Raw genomic sequence first — 18,511 nt, forward strand, 5'->3', positions numbered from 1 at the left:
AGTATTAAATACAGGATATGTAGATCAGATAGTTCAAAACATGAAAAGATCACAATTGTTGTTATTTAAAAATCTATTAAATTATACAGGCAGCTGGAATCTTCAACTCAGTATACAAACATTATATACATTCAGTTTTGCCAAAAGTTTCCTTTAGAAATTTTATTCCAAAAGAAATAAGTAGTATGCTGATAGAAAAAAATGAATCTAGCAAAACCAATACATAATTTTTATACTAATAATAAAAACTGCCAAAAAATATGTCTTTAGTGACTTCTCTTCACTGTTACCTTAACCACAGGTCAAGTTAAATGAAGACAAAACTTTTGGCTTCCATTTAAGTGTCAAAAAGACTCTGTAGCGTGAATACTAGGCACAACTTCATTCTTGGTTTTGACTTTCAGAATCATACACTAGTTGACTACAAACAGCTTTCTAAGCAAACCCTATAATTTGAAATACAATGCTTTATTCATACTTACTAACTTGTGAGGATTAAGTTAAGGATTTGGGGTACCATACTGCAAAAGTAGTATTTTCCAGATGATACAAGTACCTCTAGGTAGTCCAACACCAGGAATCATGAGCTTTGAAAGGATCTGGAGAAACATCATTTTCTGTCTCTCATAACATTATTCCAAAACACTGTCAACTTTCCCAGAAAGATGAGGACATTTCTTTTGTTATGTACCCCAAGAGAAAGAGATTCTAAACCACTCTTTTCAAATAAATAATGAGAATCATATTATATGCCTTTTGTTAAAATCTGCCTTTACTGCTTTATTTTGTCTCAGTCTCACACCTTTTTGTTCAACTACTAATATCTTCATGGACCCTTAATGTGCAGCAAGAAAAATAAGAGAATTTTTGCCTTTGAAGAGCAATATAATGCAATAAATGCTTTACTGGAGTTTATGTGTGAAGATCCATAGGCATTTAAGAAATAGATAGATCAAAAAATCCCATAGAAGGATGGTGATGTTTTAACTGGTTCTTTAGAGATAAGATTTTATTAAAAAGAAAAGGAAAAGCAGGTTTTGGTAAAGGGCATTTTAGGCACAGAGAATAGCATAGGTACCAAAATAACTAGAGAACTTACGTGTTTAGTGCTTAGGATATGTGGAGGCAACAGCTTGGGTGTATGACTACATAGGAGAACTCATGAGTTATATTAACGAAGCTCAGTTTAACAAAGAGAGTGTAAGTATCCACTCTGTGACAGGCCCTGGAGGAGACAGGTCTCTTAAAGTTTATAACTCAAAAAGTAGAGGGGTACAGGAGGAGTTGTTCAGAAACATGTAAAAGGATAGTTCAATACAGTATGGCGAATGCAGGGTAGGAGGAGGCACAGAGGAGAAAGATTTAGTTCAGGCTTTGTTAATGACACTTGAAGGACAAGGAAAAGTTAGGCAAATAAGAGAGCAGAGAAAATTGTATGAAGGCAACTTTAAATGTTTTGGTCACTTGTGGTATAGATATCAAGAATGACTGGTGTGATACCAGCTGCAGAGACGGTAGGCCTGGTCATTGAGGCCTATTGGTCTCTGATGAATAGGAATTAATGGGTTTTAAGCTACAAACAGCTTTCTAAGCAAACCCTGTAATTTGAACTACAATGCTTTCATACTTATTAACTTGTAAAGATTAAGTTAAGGATTTGGGGTACTATACTGCAAAAGTAAAATTTTCCAGATGAGTAGTACACTTAGTTCTGTATATTCTGTGCTTAAAATAATTTTTATGTAATGTGAGAATGGGCATGGATGTAAGGTCTGAAGTAAGAGAGGACAATCAGAAGACCAAAGAAGTAATACATGCAAGTGCAATCTAATAACAGCTCTGAAAAGGGCAGTGGTAATAGGAATGGAGAAGGGACTCAAGAGAAAAACATTTCTGAGCTAAGTATGACAGGACTTGATACTGGTTAGCTTTTAGTGAGAAAGGGAAGTAGTGATGGAGAAGAAGAAGTCTATAGTGATACTTAGCATGGCTTTTGGCTTTGATGAGTGAGTATATGGGTGGTATCACCAGGAAATATATGGAGAAAAAGAACTCTGGGTCCAGGGAAGTATTAGATGTAGCTCATTATAAAATGAGCATTGATGTTATTTCATCTTGTTCTCTTCCTTTTGGAGAGAGAACATATGGCATCCTGTTGCAGTGTAACTCTTGGCTCTCTCTGTATTCACTATGACAAGCCTGAAGCATATGCGGTAGCACCCTGACTGCCTGCCTTGTGATCAACATGTGATGGTGGAAATAATCTGTACTTAAGAATCCATTCTCTGTTAAGGCTATATGGATGTTAGCCACATTTTAAAATTAAACTTTTTATTCTGAGATATTTCTAGATTCACAAGTAGTTTTAAGAAATAATACAGAATGATCCCATGCACTCTTTACCCAGTTCCCCCAATGTAATATCTTGTAAAACTGTAGTACATTATCACAACCAGGATACTGATGTTGATACAGTGAAGAGCAGAACATTTCCATCACCAGAATCCCTCATGCGGTCCTTTTGTAGTCACATCTGCTTTCCTCTCTCCCCTTTCTCCCTGAGCCCTGGAAACCACTTATCTGTTCTCAATTTCTGTAATTTAGAACAACATAATCAAGAATGTTATGTAAAGGGAGTCATAAAGTATGTAACCTTTTGGGATTGGCTATTTTCACTCAGCGTAATTCCCTGTAAATTCATCCAGTTGTTGTATGTATCAATGGTTCTTTTCTTTTTATTGCTCTTAGTATTCATGATATGGATACACCACAGTTTGTTTATACATTCACCTGTTGAAGGGCATCTGGGTTGTTTCCAGTTTTCGGCTGTGACAGATAAAGCTATTAACATTTGTGTACAGATTTTTGTTTGAACATTAGTTTTCATTCCTCTGGGATAAATGCTAAATATTGCAACTGCTGCATTATGTGATAGTTGCATATTTCGTTTTATAAGAAATTGCTAAACTGTTAACAAAGTGGCTATATGGTTTTACATTCCCAACAGCAGTGTGTGAGTGATCAAGTTCCTCTGCATTTTCACTAACGTTTGCTATCGTCACTATTTTTTTCATTTTAGCCATTCTGATGAGCATGTAGAGACATGTCATTGTGGTTTGGATTTGCATTTACCTAATCTCTAATGATATTAAACATCTTTTCATGTGCTTATTGTATAAAGCTGGTGTTAATGCTTCTGTAAATGGTAAAATTCTCCAGTGGAATCATCTGGGCCTGGAGGGGTTATTTTTTTCCCTAAGAGTTTTGAAAATAACATACTCAATTTCTTTAATAGTTATAGGACTATTCAGGTTGTCTGTTTCATTTAGTTGAGTTCAGTGGTTTGCGGTTTTTGAGGAACTGTTTCTCTTCTAACTTGTTGAATTTATGACCATAAAATTTTTTATAGTATTCATTTATCCTTTTAATAGCTGTAGGATCTGTAGTGATATCCCTTGTTTCATTTCTAATATTGGTAATTTGTGTATTCTCTTTTATCTTTGTCATTGCTAGTTTAGCAACGAATCAGCTTTTTTTCACTGATTTTTCTCTGTTATTTTTCTGTGTTCAGTTTTATTGATTCTGCTTTTTTATTTATTATTTCCTTTCTTCTGCTTGCTTTTTTTGCTTCTTTTTCTAGTTTCTTAGGGGGAGGACCTCAGATTATTGGTTTGAGACCTTTAATTTTTTTCTAATATAAGCATTTAATGTTACAAATTTTCCTAAGCTCTGCTTAGCTGCATCCTACATATTTTGATATGTTGTATTTTCATTTGTGTTACATTATTATTTATTTCTCCTTGTATTTTTTTTCACAGTTTTTTTGGATTTCAGATTTTGTTTGACTCTTGAACTATTTAGATGTATGTTGTTTAATTTCCAAGTGTTTGGAATTTTTTTTGTTGTCCTCCTGAAATGTATTGCTAGTTTGACTCCATTATCGTTAGAGAACATACTCAGTATAATACCATTATACTCAGTATATACCAGTATAGTTTCAGTTCTTTTAAATTTGTTGAGGTTTGTTTTATGGCCCAGGATTTGGTCTATCTTGGTGAATATTCTATAGGAACCAGGAAAAAAAAGTGTGTGTGTTGTGCTGTTCTAGGTGGAGTGTTCTGTGTATGTCATTGGTTGGTCATTTTGTTCTTTTATATCCTTGCCAATTTTCTCTCTAGGAGTTCTATCAGTTGCTGAATGTGGGATATTGAAATCCTCAACTATAATTGTGCATTTGCCTGTTTCTCTTTTCAGCTTAATTAATTTGACTTCATGTATCTTTCAGCTCTGCTGTTTTGGTGCTGTTTGGTGTTTTGGCAGATTGATCTTTTTGTCATTGTGCATTGTCCCTCTTTTAACTATTAACTTTCTTTGCTCTGACATATACTTGGACTAATATTAATATAGCCAGTCTTGCTTTTTTCTTTAATAATTGCCTGGTATATCTTTTATCATCCTTTCACTCTCAGCCTAGCTGTGTCATCATATTTAAAGTGTTTTGTTTTGTTTTTTGTGGAGAGCATATTGTTTTTCAAACTACCCTGCCAATCTTATGATTTTAAATGGTATATTTAGGCCATTATATTGAAGGTCATTATTGATATTTTTTATTTAACTTTTATCTTTTTTATCTCCTATTTCTAGTTCCACTGTTTCTCTTATTCAGACATTTCTTTAGGATTCTGTATTTGTTTATGTATAGTGTTTTTTAGTATATTGCTTTATGTAGCTTCCTGGTGGTTGCTCTGGGTATTACATTGTACATAGTAACTTCTCACAGTCTACTGGTATACAGGTTTACCAGTTTGAATGAAGTATAGAAATTTTACTTACATTTAAGCTTCTTTTCCTACTCCACTTTTAAGATATTATTGTCTTAGATATTTCCTCTACATGCCCTAAGCAGCATATCAGATTGTATTGCATTTTTCCTTTAACCATGAAATGTGATTTATGAAATTCATGAGAAATAAAATAGTATTTATATTCACCCCTATTTTAACCTATTCTGATCTTCGTCTTTCCTTTCTGTTCTAGTTCCAAGCCTTATTCTGCTTTTTTTTTTTCCTTATGAACTTTCTAGCCACCAATCTTTTAGGTTAAGTCTGCTGGTAACAGGTGCTCTTAGTTTTCGTTAGTCTGAGAATGTCTTATCTCCTTTCCCTTTCTGAAGGATATTTTCACTGAGTATAGAATTCTGGGTTGACAGTTCTTTTCTTTCAGCACTTGAAAGATAATTCCACTTTCTTCTGATATCCATGGTTTCTGATGTTTCTCTCTGTTGTTCACATTTCGTAAATGATACTGGTTCTCATCATGCTTACTGATTCTGTCTTTTGTCTTTTCCACTGTACTGTTCAGCCCGTTTGGCAAGTTTTGTATTTCAGCTATTTTTCCGTTCCAAAATTTTTATTTTGCTCTTTATATCCATTTTTGTTTTGTTTGTTTTTGCTGAGACTCAATTTTTTTGTTTGTTTCAAGCATGTATTTGTAATTGCTTGTTGAAACATTTTTATGATGGCTTTGTTAAAATTCTTGTCAGGTAATTCCAACATCTGATTCATCTCAGTCTTTTCTTATTCAGGCTGCAATTTTCCTGGTTCTTGGTATAAGTGATTTTTTATTGTATCATTGTGTCTTGGACATTTTGAGTATTGTGTTATGAGACTCTGCATGTGATTTAAATCTTCCATTTTAGTACACCTCCTCTTTGACACCATGCCAGCCAAGTAGGGGTGGAAAGTTGGGTTCCGTCTTTGGCCTCTGCTGATAGCCTGAGAGGGAAGTGCTTTACTACTGCTCCCACCTGGCGTCCCCTGACACCATGGAGGGAGACCCTGTTATCATTGGGAAGAAAATGAAAGCTCTAGCTCTTCACTCAGTCTTCTCTGACACCACCCCAGCAGGAATCAGTGGTAGTGTCTCATTATAGCCAGGCAAGGGTAGAAGTCTAGCATCCTCATTCAGCCTTTGCTGACTAAGGTAGGGATGGGGCCACAGATTGTTCCTTGGTGTTTGGCAGGAGTAGAGTGGTTATTGTCTCACATTTTTCTGCCTTTCAAGGCTATACCTTTCCTGGTTCTTTGGCTAAAGAGAAAAGGCTTTTCTTAGGATATATATATATTTTTATAGTCTGTGACTTTTGGCATTACCAACAGCTTGGGATATGTTAAGAACCCAGCTTGTGGTATCTTAAGCAAAAAAGAAAGCTAGACTTTCTTTTCACAGTTTTTTTGGATTTCAGATTTTGTGTGACTCATGAGCTATTTAAATGTATGTTGTTTAGTTTCCACGTGTGTGGAATTTATTTTGTTGTCCTCCTGAAATGTATTGCTAGTTTGATTCCGTTATTGTTAGAGAACATACTCAGTATAATACCATTATACTCAGTATATACCAGTATAATTTCAGTTCTTTTAAATTTGTTGAGGTTTGTTTTATGGCCCAGGATTTGGTCTATCTTGGTGAATGTTCTATAGGAACCAGGAAAAAAAAGTGTGTGTGTTGTGCTGTTCTAGGTGGTGTGTTCTGTGTATGTCATTTAAATCCTGTTGGTTGGTCAGTTTGTTCTTTTATATCCTTGCCAATTTTCTCTCTAGGAGTTCCATCAGTTGCTGAATGTGGGACTCCTTCAGCTAGGCTTTCTTTTTTGGAAAAGCCATGGAAGCTTTCTTTTTTGGAAAAGCCATTCCTTTTTTTCAGGAAAGCCATGACTCACTGCCATGCCATTCCTTAGGCCTTGTAGTCCCTAGCCTGCCTATCTTCTCTGTACCTTTCAGAGTTTTACGTTTATTTTCTATGTAATATCCAGAGTTTTAGCTGCACTTAGTGGAAGAATAAGATGTGCATCTATTCCTGAATTGAGTTTTTTAATGTATGTATTACTTTATTTAGCTAGAATGTACTAACACTTTTTAAAAATTATATTAGGAAAATCTTGCAGAAGTAGTATTTGAGTATCAAAAAAAAGTAAAAACCAGCACAAACTATTTACGTGGGCTCTAATGACCAGTTTTTTAGGGATTTGCTAGAGTGGTAGAAATAAAATTGTGCCTTAAATATTTAATTTGTGGCATATTTGTATTTTAATCACCACCTTACTTTGATGAAATTAATGCAGTATTGTGCTGTTTTGGCTATAGAAACCTGGCACAGTTGAGTTATAGCACAACAGTTAGTTTTTGCTGTTCTAATGTGCTTTTTTTTTCTCTTTCCTCCAGGGCTGGTGGACTAGGCCTCAATTTTGTCGGTGCCAATGTTGTTGTATTATTTGATCCTACTTGGAATCCAGCCAATGATCTTCAAGCCATTGACAGGTATAACACTGACAAAATTTAAAGTGATCTGCAAATACTTTTAATCTAAAAATACTCTTGAACTTTTAAGGTTGCTTATACTATGACTATGATTAGAAGAAAGGGGGAAACTGGTAAAAACGTACATTTAATATAATCCTGACCTTCTCAATCCAAATAACAGTCCAAAAATAGCCATTTTTCATCCATCTCAGAATCCTATTAATATGACAGAAATGACTTTAAGAAGAAAGAATAAATTCCTAATACTGTAGGAAAATAGGATAGTTCTGTACTAGTAGATCAGAAGTTTTGAGAAACTCCTGGAAGATAGAAAGCAAGTAGAATCTGTGATCAGGGTATCAGCAGAGAAATACTACAATCCAAAGTCTGCAGGAAAGAGTACAGAAATTTTAAGCATGGGGTTGCAACTACAGTATGTGGGAGTAGACAGAGTGCATCGTTCTGGGAAATTGATAATGTCCTGACTCTAATACAGATTCCCCTCTGACACCCTACTTTACAGAGAGATTGGCCATAACAGGTACTCTTTGATTAAAGCTGAATAATTTTACACATTTTATAAACAAATGGGGAATCTGACTGTAGAAAGCTTCCTAGAATGGATGTTGGAACCAGATCATAAAGCCAGAGCCAAGCCTGAAGTACTTCCAGATCTCCCCAGGACATGAAAAAGGGAAATACACGTGTTACCTGCGTGGAAACACAGACCGGCTTTCCAGTGATTCACCTAGTCGTCATTTTAATTATGAATGGGAAATGAAGAATTATGAAACATTTTAATAAAATTAACCTAGCAAGAAAACAAAGGACAAAGGTGAAAAACAGACATTGAAAGGAATAAAATAAGAATAGGATGCCAAGGAAAAAAGTACATAAAAAAAAATTAGTTCTTATAAATTAAAACTATTGCCAAAATAAAGTGACTCAGTAGAAGGTCTGGGGGAAAAAATGGAGAGGGCTAATGGAAGGATATGGAAAAAAATGAAGGTCTGAAAAAAAATGGAGAGGGCTAATGGAAAAATGGAGAAGGATATGGAAGATAAAAGGAATGAATATTTTAAAACATAAAGTCAAGTAACAAATAGATGTGAAATATGAGTAAAGAGAAATTGAGGAAAGATCCGAGAAATCATCATCTGTGTATTCCAGAAATAATGAACAGAGAGACTGGAGGACGGGAGATAATTGATGACGTGATTGGAGAAAATTGTTATTAATTTTGAAGGGGCATTTAGTATGAAGTAGGAATAATGACTGAGAGAGAAAACATACATGTTAGTAATATTTCTAAGTTTCAAAGATAAAGAGAAGGGCTAAAAGGTTCCAGAGTGAGAAACAGGGAGAGAATGATTTATAAAAACTGCAACAAAAAGGAAAAGATAACATTGTTAACAAAGAAATGAGAATCAGACTTAATTCAGCAGATCAGACTTTGAAGAACATACATTTCATCAGCATTATAGGATTCTAGAATGACAACAGAGTTGTCAAAGTGAAAAAATTTATATGGCTATATGTGGAAGAAAATTATTTTGAGTTGTATTTACAATTTGTGGCTAAAATTTTAAGTCTAAAAAATTACTGGGAGTGTGGCTGATAGGCTTCATGCAGTTGTAAAGAAAGAATTCCCTGAAATATGAAGGGATGGTATGAAAAAATTAGTAACAAGAACTAAACTGTTATATAAATTTTGATAATTGTCAGAATAAGGGTAGAGGTGGGTAAAGTTGTCTTAGAATTGTTTTTTTTTTCCTCAGAAAAGGACCAGGATACCCTGGTCGGTTCTCAAATTGTATGCCAACAAATGTTTTTAAATGCTAGCAAAAAATTTAGGGGCAACAACTAAAAGAGTGAGTTATAATAATTACCTGGTACAATTTTCAAAAACACAGATGCTCAAACTCCACCCTGCAGGCATTCTGTTTATGTAGATGTAGAATGGGACTCAACATTCTACATTTTAAAAAACACCCAGGTTGTGGATCAAAGGACACTATCAACAGAGAAAAAAGGCAGTCTACAGAATGGGAGAAAATATTTGCAAATCACATATCTGATAAAGTATTAATATCTAGAATATAAAAAGAACTCCTAAAACTCAACAACAACAAAAAACACAACCCAATCTAACAATGCATAGGACATTTCTCCAAAGAAGGTATACAAGGTATATAAGTGGCCATTAAGCACATGAAGAGATGCTCAGCATCACTAATCATTAGGGAAATGCATATCAGAACTATGATGAGATACAACTTCACACACATTGGATGACTATTGTAAAAATAAAAGCAACAACAGAAAACAAGTCCTAGTTGAGGATATGGAGAAATTAGAACCCAGAACCCTTGTGCATTGTTGATGGAAATGTCAAGTGGCACAGCTGCTGTGGAAAACAGCATGGTGGTTCCTCAAAAAATTAAACATAAAATGACCATGTGATCCAGCAATTACACTTCCACTTTGGGTATATACCAAAAAGAGTTGAAAGCAGAGACTTGAAGAGATACTTGTACACTCATGTTCATAGCACCTGTATTCACAATAGCTAAAATGTGGAAGCAACTCAAGTGTCCATCGATGGATGAATGGATAAACAAAATACAGTTTATACATAAAATGGAATACTATTCAGCCTTAAAAAGAAATGAAATTCTGATAAATGCTACAACATAGACAAACCTTGAAGACATTATACTACATGAAATAAGCCAGATGTGAAAGGACAAATATTATATGATTCTACTTATATGAAATACCTGAAATAGTCAAATCAATAGAGATAGAAAGTAGAATGGTGCTTATTAGGGGACAAGGATAGAGAGGAATGGGGAATTATTGTGTAATGGGCATGGAATTTCAGTTTAGGATAATAAAAAAGTTGTAGCAATGGATAGTGGTGATGGCTGGAAAACTGAATTTACTTAATGCTGTTGCACTGTACTCTTAAAAATAGCTAAAATGGTAAATCGTTTTGTATGTTTTGCCACAATTAATTTTAAAAGCCACCCACGGTGATTATGATACAATTGGTTCTCAACTCCACTTTGAAAAACACTGGATATTAGGTGTATCGGGGAAATGCAGCCAGATATCGGGCGAAATTCACCCCCAATATTTCACATAGGTTTTTTTCTATTTTCCCTAAGTGTCGGCCGGTCTGAGAAATAGACAGTACAAAAGAGAGAAATTTTAAAGCTGGGTGTCTGGGGGAGACATCACATGTCGGCAGGTTCCGTGATGCCCCCTGAGCTGCAAAACCAGCAAGTTTTTATTAGCGATTTTCAAAAGGGGAGGGAGTGTACGAATAGGGTGTGGGTCACAGAGAGCGCATGCTTCACAAGGTAATAAGATATCACAAGGCAAATGGAGGCAGGGCGAGATCACAGGACCACAGGACCGGGGCGAAATTAAAATTGCTAATGAAGTTTTGGGCATGCATTGTCATTGATAACATCTTATCAGGAGACAGGATTTGAGAGCAGACAACTGGTCTGACCAAAATTTATTAGGTGGGAATTTCCTCGTCCTAATAAGCCTGGGAGCACTACAGGAGACTGGGGCTTATTTCATCCCTACAGCAGTGACCATAAAAGACGGCCGCACCCGAAGCGGCCATTTCAGAGGCCTACCCTCAGGGATACATTCTCTTTCTCAGGGATGTTCCTTGCTGAGAAAAAGAATTCAGCGATATTTCTCCCATTTGCTTTTGAAAGAAGAGAAATATGGCTCTGTTCCACCCGGCTCACTGGCAGTCAGAGTTTAAGGTTATCTCTCTTGTTCCCTGAACTTTGCTGTTATCCTGTTCTTTTTTCAAGGTGCCCAGATTTCATATTGTTTAAACACACATGCTGTACAAACAATTTGTGCAGTTAACGCAATAATCACAGGGTCCTGAGGCAACACTCATCCTCCTCAGCTTATGAAGATGATGGGATTAAGAGATTAAAGTAAAGACAGGCATAGGATATCACAAGGGTATTGACTGGGGAAGTGATAAGTGTCCATGAAATCTTCACAATTTATGTTCAGAGATTGAAATAAAGACAGGTGTAAGAAATTATAAAAGTGTTAATTTGGGGAACTAATAAATGTCCATGAAATCTTCACAATTTATGTTCTTCTGCCATGGCTTCAGCCAGTCCCTCCGTTCAGGGTCCCTGACTTCCCGCAACAGGTGTAAAACTTCCAAAAGAAATAAGAGTACCAAGAAAATGTAATTATTTTAGTACGTGATAGGAAATACATAGTTGTGTTGGGAAGATGGAGGAAACTCAGAAAGCATGACCAATGAAATGTCAGAACTAAATCCAAACATAAATATGAATATGTTGAGACTTTTTTTAGAAAGAAGGAAAAAAGTGGGGCTGGCAGAAAGGAAAAATTAGACTCAGGTTTATGCTTATTATGAAACATATATGTAAATAAAAAAGACACAGGAAGTTGAAAATAAGATAAAAAAATCAAATCAGGGAGATGGTAACAAAAATTAAGAATGGATGGCAATGTTAATATCAAATTATTAATAAAATTCAAGACAAAAGGCATTAAGCAAAACAAAGAGGACCACAGTCCACTAGGAAGTTGTAATAGTCACTACATAACAAAGCCAAAACTCTTATATATGATGAGAAACAGACAAATCCACAACTATAATGGGAAACTCCATATTTCTCTCTTAAAAAATAATAAATTGGCCGGGTGCAGTGGCTCACACCTGTAATCCCAGCACTTTGGGAGGCCAGTGTGGGCGGATCACAAGGTCAGGTGATCGAGACCATCCTGGCTAACACAGTGAAACCCTGTCTCTAGTAAAACTATCAAAAATTAGCCGGGCGTGGTGGCAGGCGCGTGTAGTCCCAGCTACTTGGGAGGCTGAGGCAGGAGAATGGCGTGAACCCGGGAGGCGGAACTTGCAGTGAGCTGAGATTGGGCCACTGCATTCCAGCCTGGGCGACAGAGCGAGACTCCATCTCAAAAAAATAAAATTAAATAATAATAATAAATCCACTAGGCTAAATAAGTATATAAATTACTTGAATAAAAGTTATCTACCATAATTTAATAATTGTATATACAGATAATCTCATTTTATTGCACTTCACTTCGTTGTGCTTCGCAGATAATTGCCTTGTTTACAAATTGAAGGTTTGTAGAGATCTTGAGTCAAGCAAGTCTTCCAGCACCATTTTTCCATGGCATATGCTCACTTGTGTCTCTGTGAGAATGTAATTCTCACATTATTTCAGATTTTTTCATTATCACATCTGTGATGGTGATCTGTGATCACTGATCTTTGAAGTTACAATTGTATTTGTTTTAGGACACCATGAACCATGCCCCTATAAGAAGATGAACTTAATTGGTAAATGTGTGTGTTCTGACTGCTCTGCTTACTGGCCATTCCCCTGTCTTATTCCCTCCCTTGGGCCTCCCTCTTCCCTGAGACACAGTATTTAAATTAAGCCAATTAGTAACTCTGCAATGGCCTTTAAGTGGTCAAGTGAAAGGAAGAGTTGCACGTCTCTCACTTTACATCGAAAGCTAAAAATGATTAAGCTTAGTGAGGAGGGCATGTTGAAAGCCAGGATGGGCCAAAAGCTAGCAGTTGGCCAAGTTGTGAATGCAAAGGAAAAGTTCTTGAAGGAAATTAAAAGTGCTACTCCAGTGAACACATGAATGACAAGAGCACCAAACAGCCTTATTTCTGATACAAAGAAAGTTTTAGTGGTCTGGATCAAAGATCAAACCAGCCACAGCATTCCATTAAACCACAGCCTAATCCAGAGCAAGTCTCTAACACACTTCAGTTCTTTGAAGGCAAAGAGACACAAGGAAGTAGCAGAAGAAAAGTTTGAAGCTGCAGGGATTGGTTAATGATGTTTAAGGAAAGCAGCCACCTCCATAACAAAAAAGTGCAAGGTGAAGCAGCAAGTGTTGATGTAGAAAAGCTGCAGCAAGTTATCCAGAAGATCTAGCTAAGATCATTGTTGAAGGTACCTACATTAAACAACAGACTTTCAATGAGAACAAAACAACAGACTTTCAATGAGAACAAAACAACCTTATATTGGAAGAACATGTCATTGAGAACTGTAGTCACTAAAGAGGAGAGTTAATACCTGGCTTCAAAAGATAGGCTGACTCTCTTGTTAGAGACTAATGCAGCTGGTGACTTCAAGTTAAAGCCAGTGCTCATTTACCATTCTGAAAATCTGAGGGCCTTTAAAAGTTATGCTAACTCTACTCTGCCTGTGCTTTATAAAATGGAACAACAAAGCCTGGATAACAGCATATCTCTTTACAGGATGGTTTACTGAATATTTTAATCCCATTGTTGAGACCTACTGCTCAGAAAAAAAAAGATTTCTTTCCAAATATTAACTGCTTACTGACAATGCCCCTAGTCACCCAAGTGTTCTGATGGAGATACACAAGGAGATTAATGTTGTTTATGCAGTAACACAACATCCATTCTGTAGCCCATGGATCAAGTTGTACTTTTGACTTTGAACTCTTATTATTTAAGAAACACATTTTGTAAGGCTATAGCTGTCATATATAGTGATTTCTCTGATGGATCTGGTCAAAGTCTGTTAAAAACCTTCTGGAAAGGATTCACTATTCTAGATACCATTTAAGAACATTTGTGATTCATGAGAAGAGGTCAAAATATCAAACAGGAGTTTGGAAGAAGTTGATTCCAACCCTCATGGATGACTTTGAGGAGTTCGACTTTAGTAGAGGAAGTAATTCCAGATGTGGTGGAAATAGAGAACTAGAATTAGAAACAAAGCCTGGTGATGTGACTAAATTGTTGCAATATCATGATAAAACTTTAATGAGGTCAGGCACAGTGGCTCATGCCTGTAATCCCAACATTTTGGGAGGCCAGGGCGGGTGGATCACTTGAGGTCAGGAGTTTGAGACCAGCCTGGCCAACATGGTCAAACCCCATCTCTCCTAAAATTACTAAAATTAGCCGGGTGTGGTGGCATGTGCCTGTGGTCCCAGCTACTCAGGAGGCTGAGAATCGTTTAAACCCGGGAGGTGGAGGCTGCAGTTAGCCAAGATGGCAGCGTACCCAGGCAGGATGTATACCCAGAAATGACCTGAGAAGACTGTTAGCCTTCACACCATGTTGTTCCCAAGGCTCAAGACACACCCTGCTAATTAGTGAAGGTCTTCCTTACCAGTTTGTAAAGACTTGGGGAGTTGGCTGTCTTTCCAAATGGTAGTTTTCAAGAAAAGACCACAAGACATTAGAAAAAAAAAAAAGAAAAGAAAGAAAATGAAAATACAGCTCATTCAGAGTAACAAAATAAATCTCCAGAAACTAACTGTCCCTGAAGCAAAACAGGCATTGGAGCTACTAGACAAAGACTTTACAACAAGTGTCTTAAATACTCCAAGAGTGAAAGTAAAACACAGAGAAAGAACTAGTGAGGAAAAGGATATATGAGCAAGATGAGAATATCAACAAAGAGATAGAAATTAAAAAAAGAAAAAGAAAGAACCAAACAAATTCTGGACATGAAATTCAATTTTGGAATTGAAAAATTCACTAGAGGAGTTCAACAGCAGACCAAAATAGGGAGAAAAAAATCTGCAAACTTGAAGATAGGTTATTTAAAATTATTTAATCTGAGGAGCAAAACAAAAAGGGGAAGTGAACATATAGGACACTATCAAATGGACCCAATATGTACGTTATGGAGGCCCAGAAGAAAGGGAAAAGGACAAAAGGGTAGATTAAGGAATAATGAAAAGCTCTCCAAATTTGAGAGAAAATATGGATATACAAATACAAGAAGATCAACCAAGTCTAGATAGTATAAACCCAGTGAGATCCACACTGTGGCACATTATAATCAAACTGTCCACAAAGAGAGCATCTTGAAAGCAGCAAGAGAAAAGCAACATGTCATGTACAAGGAATTTCCATTAAGATTATCAGTGGATTTGTCAGTAGAAACTTTGCAATCCAGAAGGCAGTGGGATAATATATTTAATGTATTGGGGGAAGAAAAAAAACAAACAGTCAACTGAGAAACAAAGAAAAAGTGTTTACCAAGAATTTTATGTTGGGCAAAACTGCCCTTCAAAAATGAGGGTTAAGATATTTGCAGACAGACAAAAGCTTGAGGGAGTTCATTACCACTAGACCAGCCCTGTAAGGAATCCTATCCCTGGTGCAGTGGCTCACGCCTGTAATCCCAGCACTTTGGGAGGCCAAGATGGGTGGATCATGAGGTCAGGAGTTCAAGACCAGCCTGGTCAAGATGGTGAAACCCCGTCTCTACTAAAAATACAAAAATTAGCCAGGCATGGTGGCAGGCGCCTATAATCCCAGCTACTCGGGAGGCTGAGGCAGAGAATTGCTTGAACCTGGGAGACGGAGCTTGCAGTGAGCTGAGATGCCGAGATTGCGCCACTACACTCCAGCCTGGGAGACAGGGTGAAACTCCGTCTCAAAAAAAAAAAAGAAAAAAAATCCTAAAGGGAGACCTTCAAGATGAAATAAAAGTACACTAGACAGTAACTCAAAGTCATACAAAAAGATAAAGATCTCCAGTTAAGGTAAGTACATGGACAAATATAAATACCAGTATCGTAATTTTGGCTTATAACTCTGCTTTTTTATCTTCTACAGGATTTAAAAGACACATGCATAAAATAATTATAAATCTATGTTGACAAGTACATTGATATCAATGTAAAATCAATTGATTTAAGGTTGTTATAACTTTAGGATATTATATGTAATCCCTGTGGTAACCACAACAAAAATATCTAAAGTATATGTAAAAGGAAATGAGAAAGGAATAAAAATATGTCACTAAGAAACATCAATTAAACACAAAGGAAGGCAGTAATGGAGGAATTTAGGGGCAAAATAGTTATAAGACATATAGAAAATAAATAAAGTGGCAAAAATGAGTTCTTCCTTGTTCTTAATTATTTCAAATGTAAATGGATCAAATTCCATAATTAAAAGATGTAGATTGGCAGAACAGATTTAAAAAACAGTGTCCAAATATATGCTATCCGTAAGAGACTGACTTTAGGTCCAAGAATATACACAGGTTGAAAATAAAAGCATGGAAAAAGATATTTCATGCAAATAGTAACCAAAAGAGAACAGGAATGGTTGTATTAATGTTAGACAAAATAGACTTCAAGTCGACAACTGTTAGAAGAAAGACATTATCTGATGGTAAAAAGTGGATTCACCAAGGAGATTTAACAATTACATACATAAATTCAACAAACAATGGAGCCCCAAAGTGTATGAAGCAAACATTGACAGAATTGAAGGGAGAAACAGCTCTGCAATAATAATGGGGGACTTCAACACCCGAGTTTCATAATAGGTAAAACATTCAGACAGAAGATCAATAAGTAAGGAGAGGATTTGAACAGCAATATAGACAAATTGGACCTAACAGCTATATAGAATTTTCCTTCCAACAACAGCAGAATACATATTTTTCTTAAGTACACAATGAACACTCTCCAGGATAAATCATGTGTTAGGCCACAAAACAAGTTTTTAATACATTTTAAAAGATTGAAATCATTCATTTTTTTCCAATCACAGTACAATGAAACTAGAAATCAACAGCGGAAGAAAAATTGAAAAATTCATAAATATGTGGAAGTTAAACAACACACACTTAACAAAAGAGTTGAAGAAGAATTCACAAGGGAAGTTAGAAAATAGCTTGAAACAAATGAAAACACACACCACAACTTACAGGATGCAGCAAAAGTAATGCTAAGAGGGAAATTTATAGCTGTAAATGCTTACATTAAAAAAGAATAAAGGTCTAAATCAACAGTTAACTTTCCACCTTAAGGAGCTAGGAAAAGGAAAAACCCCCAGAGCTAGCCAGAGGAAGGAAATAACAAATATTAGAACAGAGATAAGTAAAACAAAGAATAGAAAAACAACAGAGGCAATCAATGAAACCAAGAGTTGGTTGTTTGAAAAGATCAAGAAAATGGTGGATAAATCTTTAGTTAGATTGACTAAGAGAAAGAAGACTCAAATAATTAACATCAAAAATGAAAGGGGACATTGCTACTGATTTTACAGAAATAAAAAGGAGTTCAAGAGAGTACTGTGAACATTTGTATACCAACAAATTGAATAGTCTACGTGAAATGGATGAATTGCTAGAAATACACAACCTAGGAAGACTGTCATGAAGACATAGAAAACCTGAATATAACTATAACTGTGTAAGGAGATTGAGTCAGTAATCAAAAACCTCCCAATAAAGTAAAGCCCAGGACCTTAAGGCTTTGCTGATTAATTCTACCAAGCATTTAAAGAATTTGCACCAATCCAGCCAGGCACGGTGGTTCACACCTGTAATCACAGCATTTTAGGAGGCCGAGGCAGGCGGATCACGAGTTCAGGAGTTCGAGACCATCCTGGCCAACACACTGAAACCCCATCTCTACTAAAAATACAAAAATTAGCTGGGCGTGGTGGCGTGTGCCTGTAATCCCAGCTACTCAGGAGGCTGAGGCAGGAGAATAGCTTAAACGAGGGAGTTGGAGGTTGCAGTGAGCCGAGATCAAGCCATTGCACTCCAGCCTGGCAACAGAGTGAGACTCCATCTTAAAAAAAAAAAAAAAAAAAAGAATTTGCACCAATCCTTCTCAAATGCTTCCAAAAAACTGAAGAGGAAGAAACACATTCCAATTAATTCTATAAAGCCAGCATTACCCCAATACCAAAATCAAAGACTCTACAGGAAAGAAAACTACAGACCAATAATCTTTATGAATGTTAATGCAAAAATACTCAGTAAAATGCCAGCAAACTGAATTTCAGCAGCATATTGAAAGGATGATACACAAAGTAGGATTTATTCCTGGAATTCAAAAACAGTTCAACATCCCACAAAAATCGGTGTAATATGCCACATTAACGAATGAAGGAAAAAAGACACATAATCATTTCATTGATGCAGAAAAAGCATTTGACAAAATTCAACATCTTTTTAAAGATGACAAAAACAACACATTAAAAATAAAAGGAAACAAGCCAGGCACGTTGGCTCGCGCCTCTTGAGGTCAGGAGTTCAAGGCCCGCCTGACCAACATGGTGAAACCACATCTCTACAAAAAAAAATATAAAAATTAGCCAGCATGGTGGTGCATGCCTGTAGTCCCAGCTG

General features: G+C 36.2%; 1 protein-coding gene across 7 annotated transcripts in view; it reads left to right on the top strand.

Moving 5' to 3' along the window:
* The window catches only part of ERCC6L2 (ERCC excision repair 6 like 2), a 186,061-nt gene that overhangs the window by 81,031 nt on the left and 86,519 nt on the right, over positions 1 to 18,511 (top strand). For all 7 annotated transcript variants that reach the window (XM_055349986.2, XM_063696584.1, XM_055349989.2 and 4 more), the window contains one exon: positions 7,221 to 7,316. In XM_055349986.2, coding sequence (XP_055205961.2) covers positions 7,221 to 7,316 — 96 coding nt within the window. The remainder of the gene's footprint in view (positions 1 to 7,220; positions 7,317 to 18,511) is intronic.

Source organism: Gorilla gorilla, chromosome 13 (genome assembly GCF_029281585.2).
Source record: "Gorilla gorilla gorilla isolate KB3781 chromosome 13, NHGRI_mGorGor1-v2.1_pri, whole genome shotgun sequence".
In the NCBI taxonomy this organism is placed as follows: domain Eukaryota; kingdom Metazoa; phylum Chordata; class Mammalia; order Primates; family Hominidae; genus Gorilla; species Gorilla gorilla.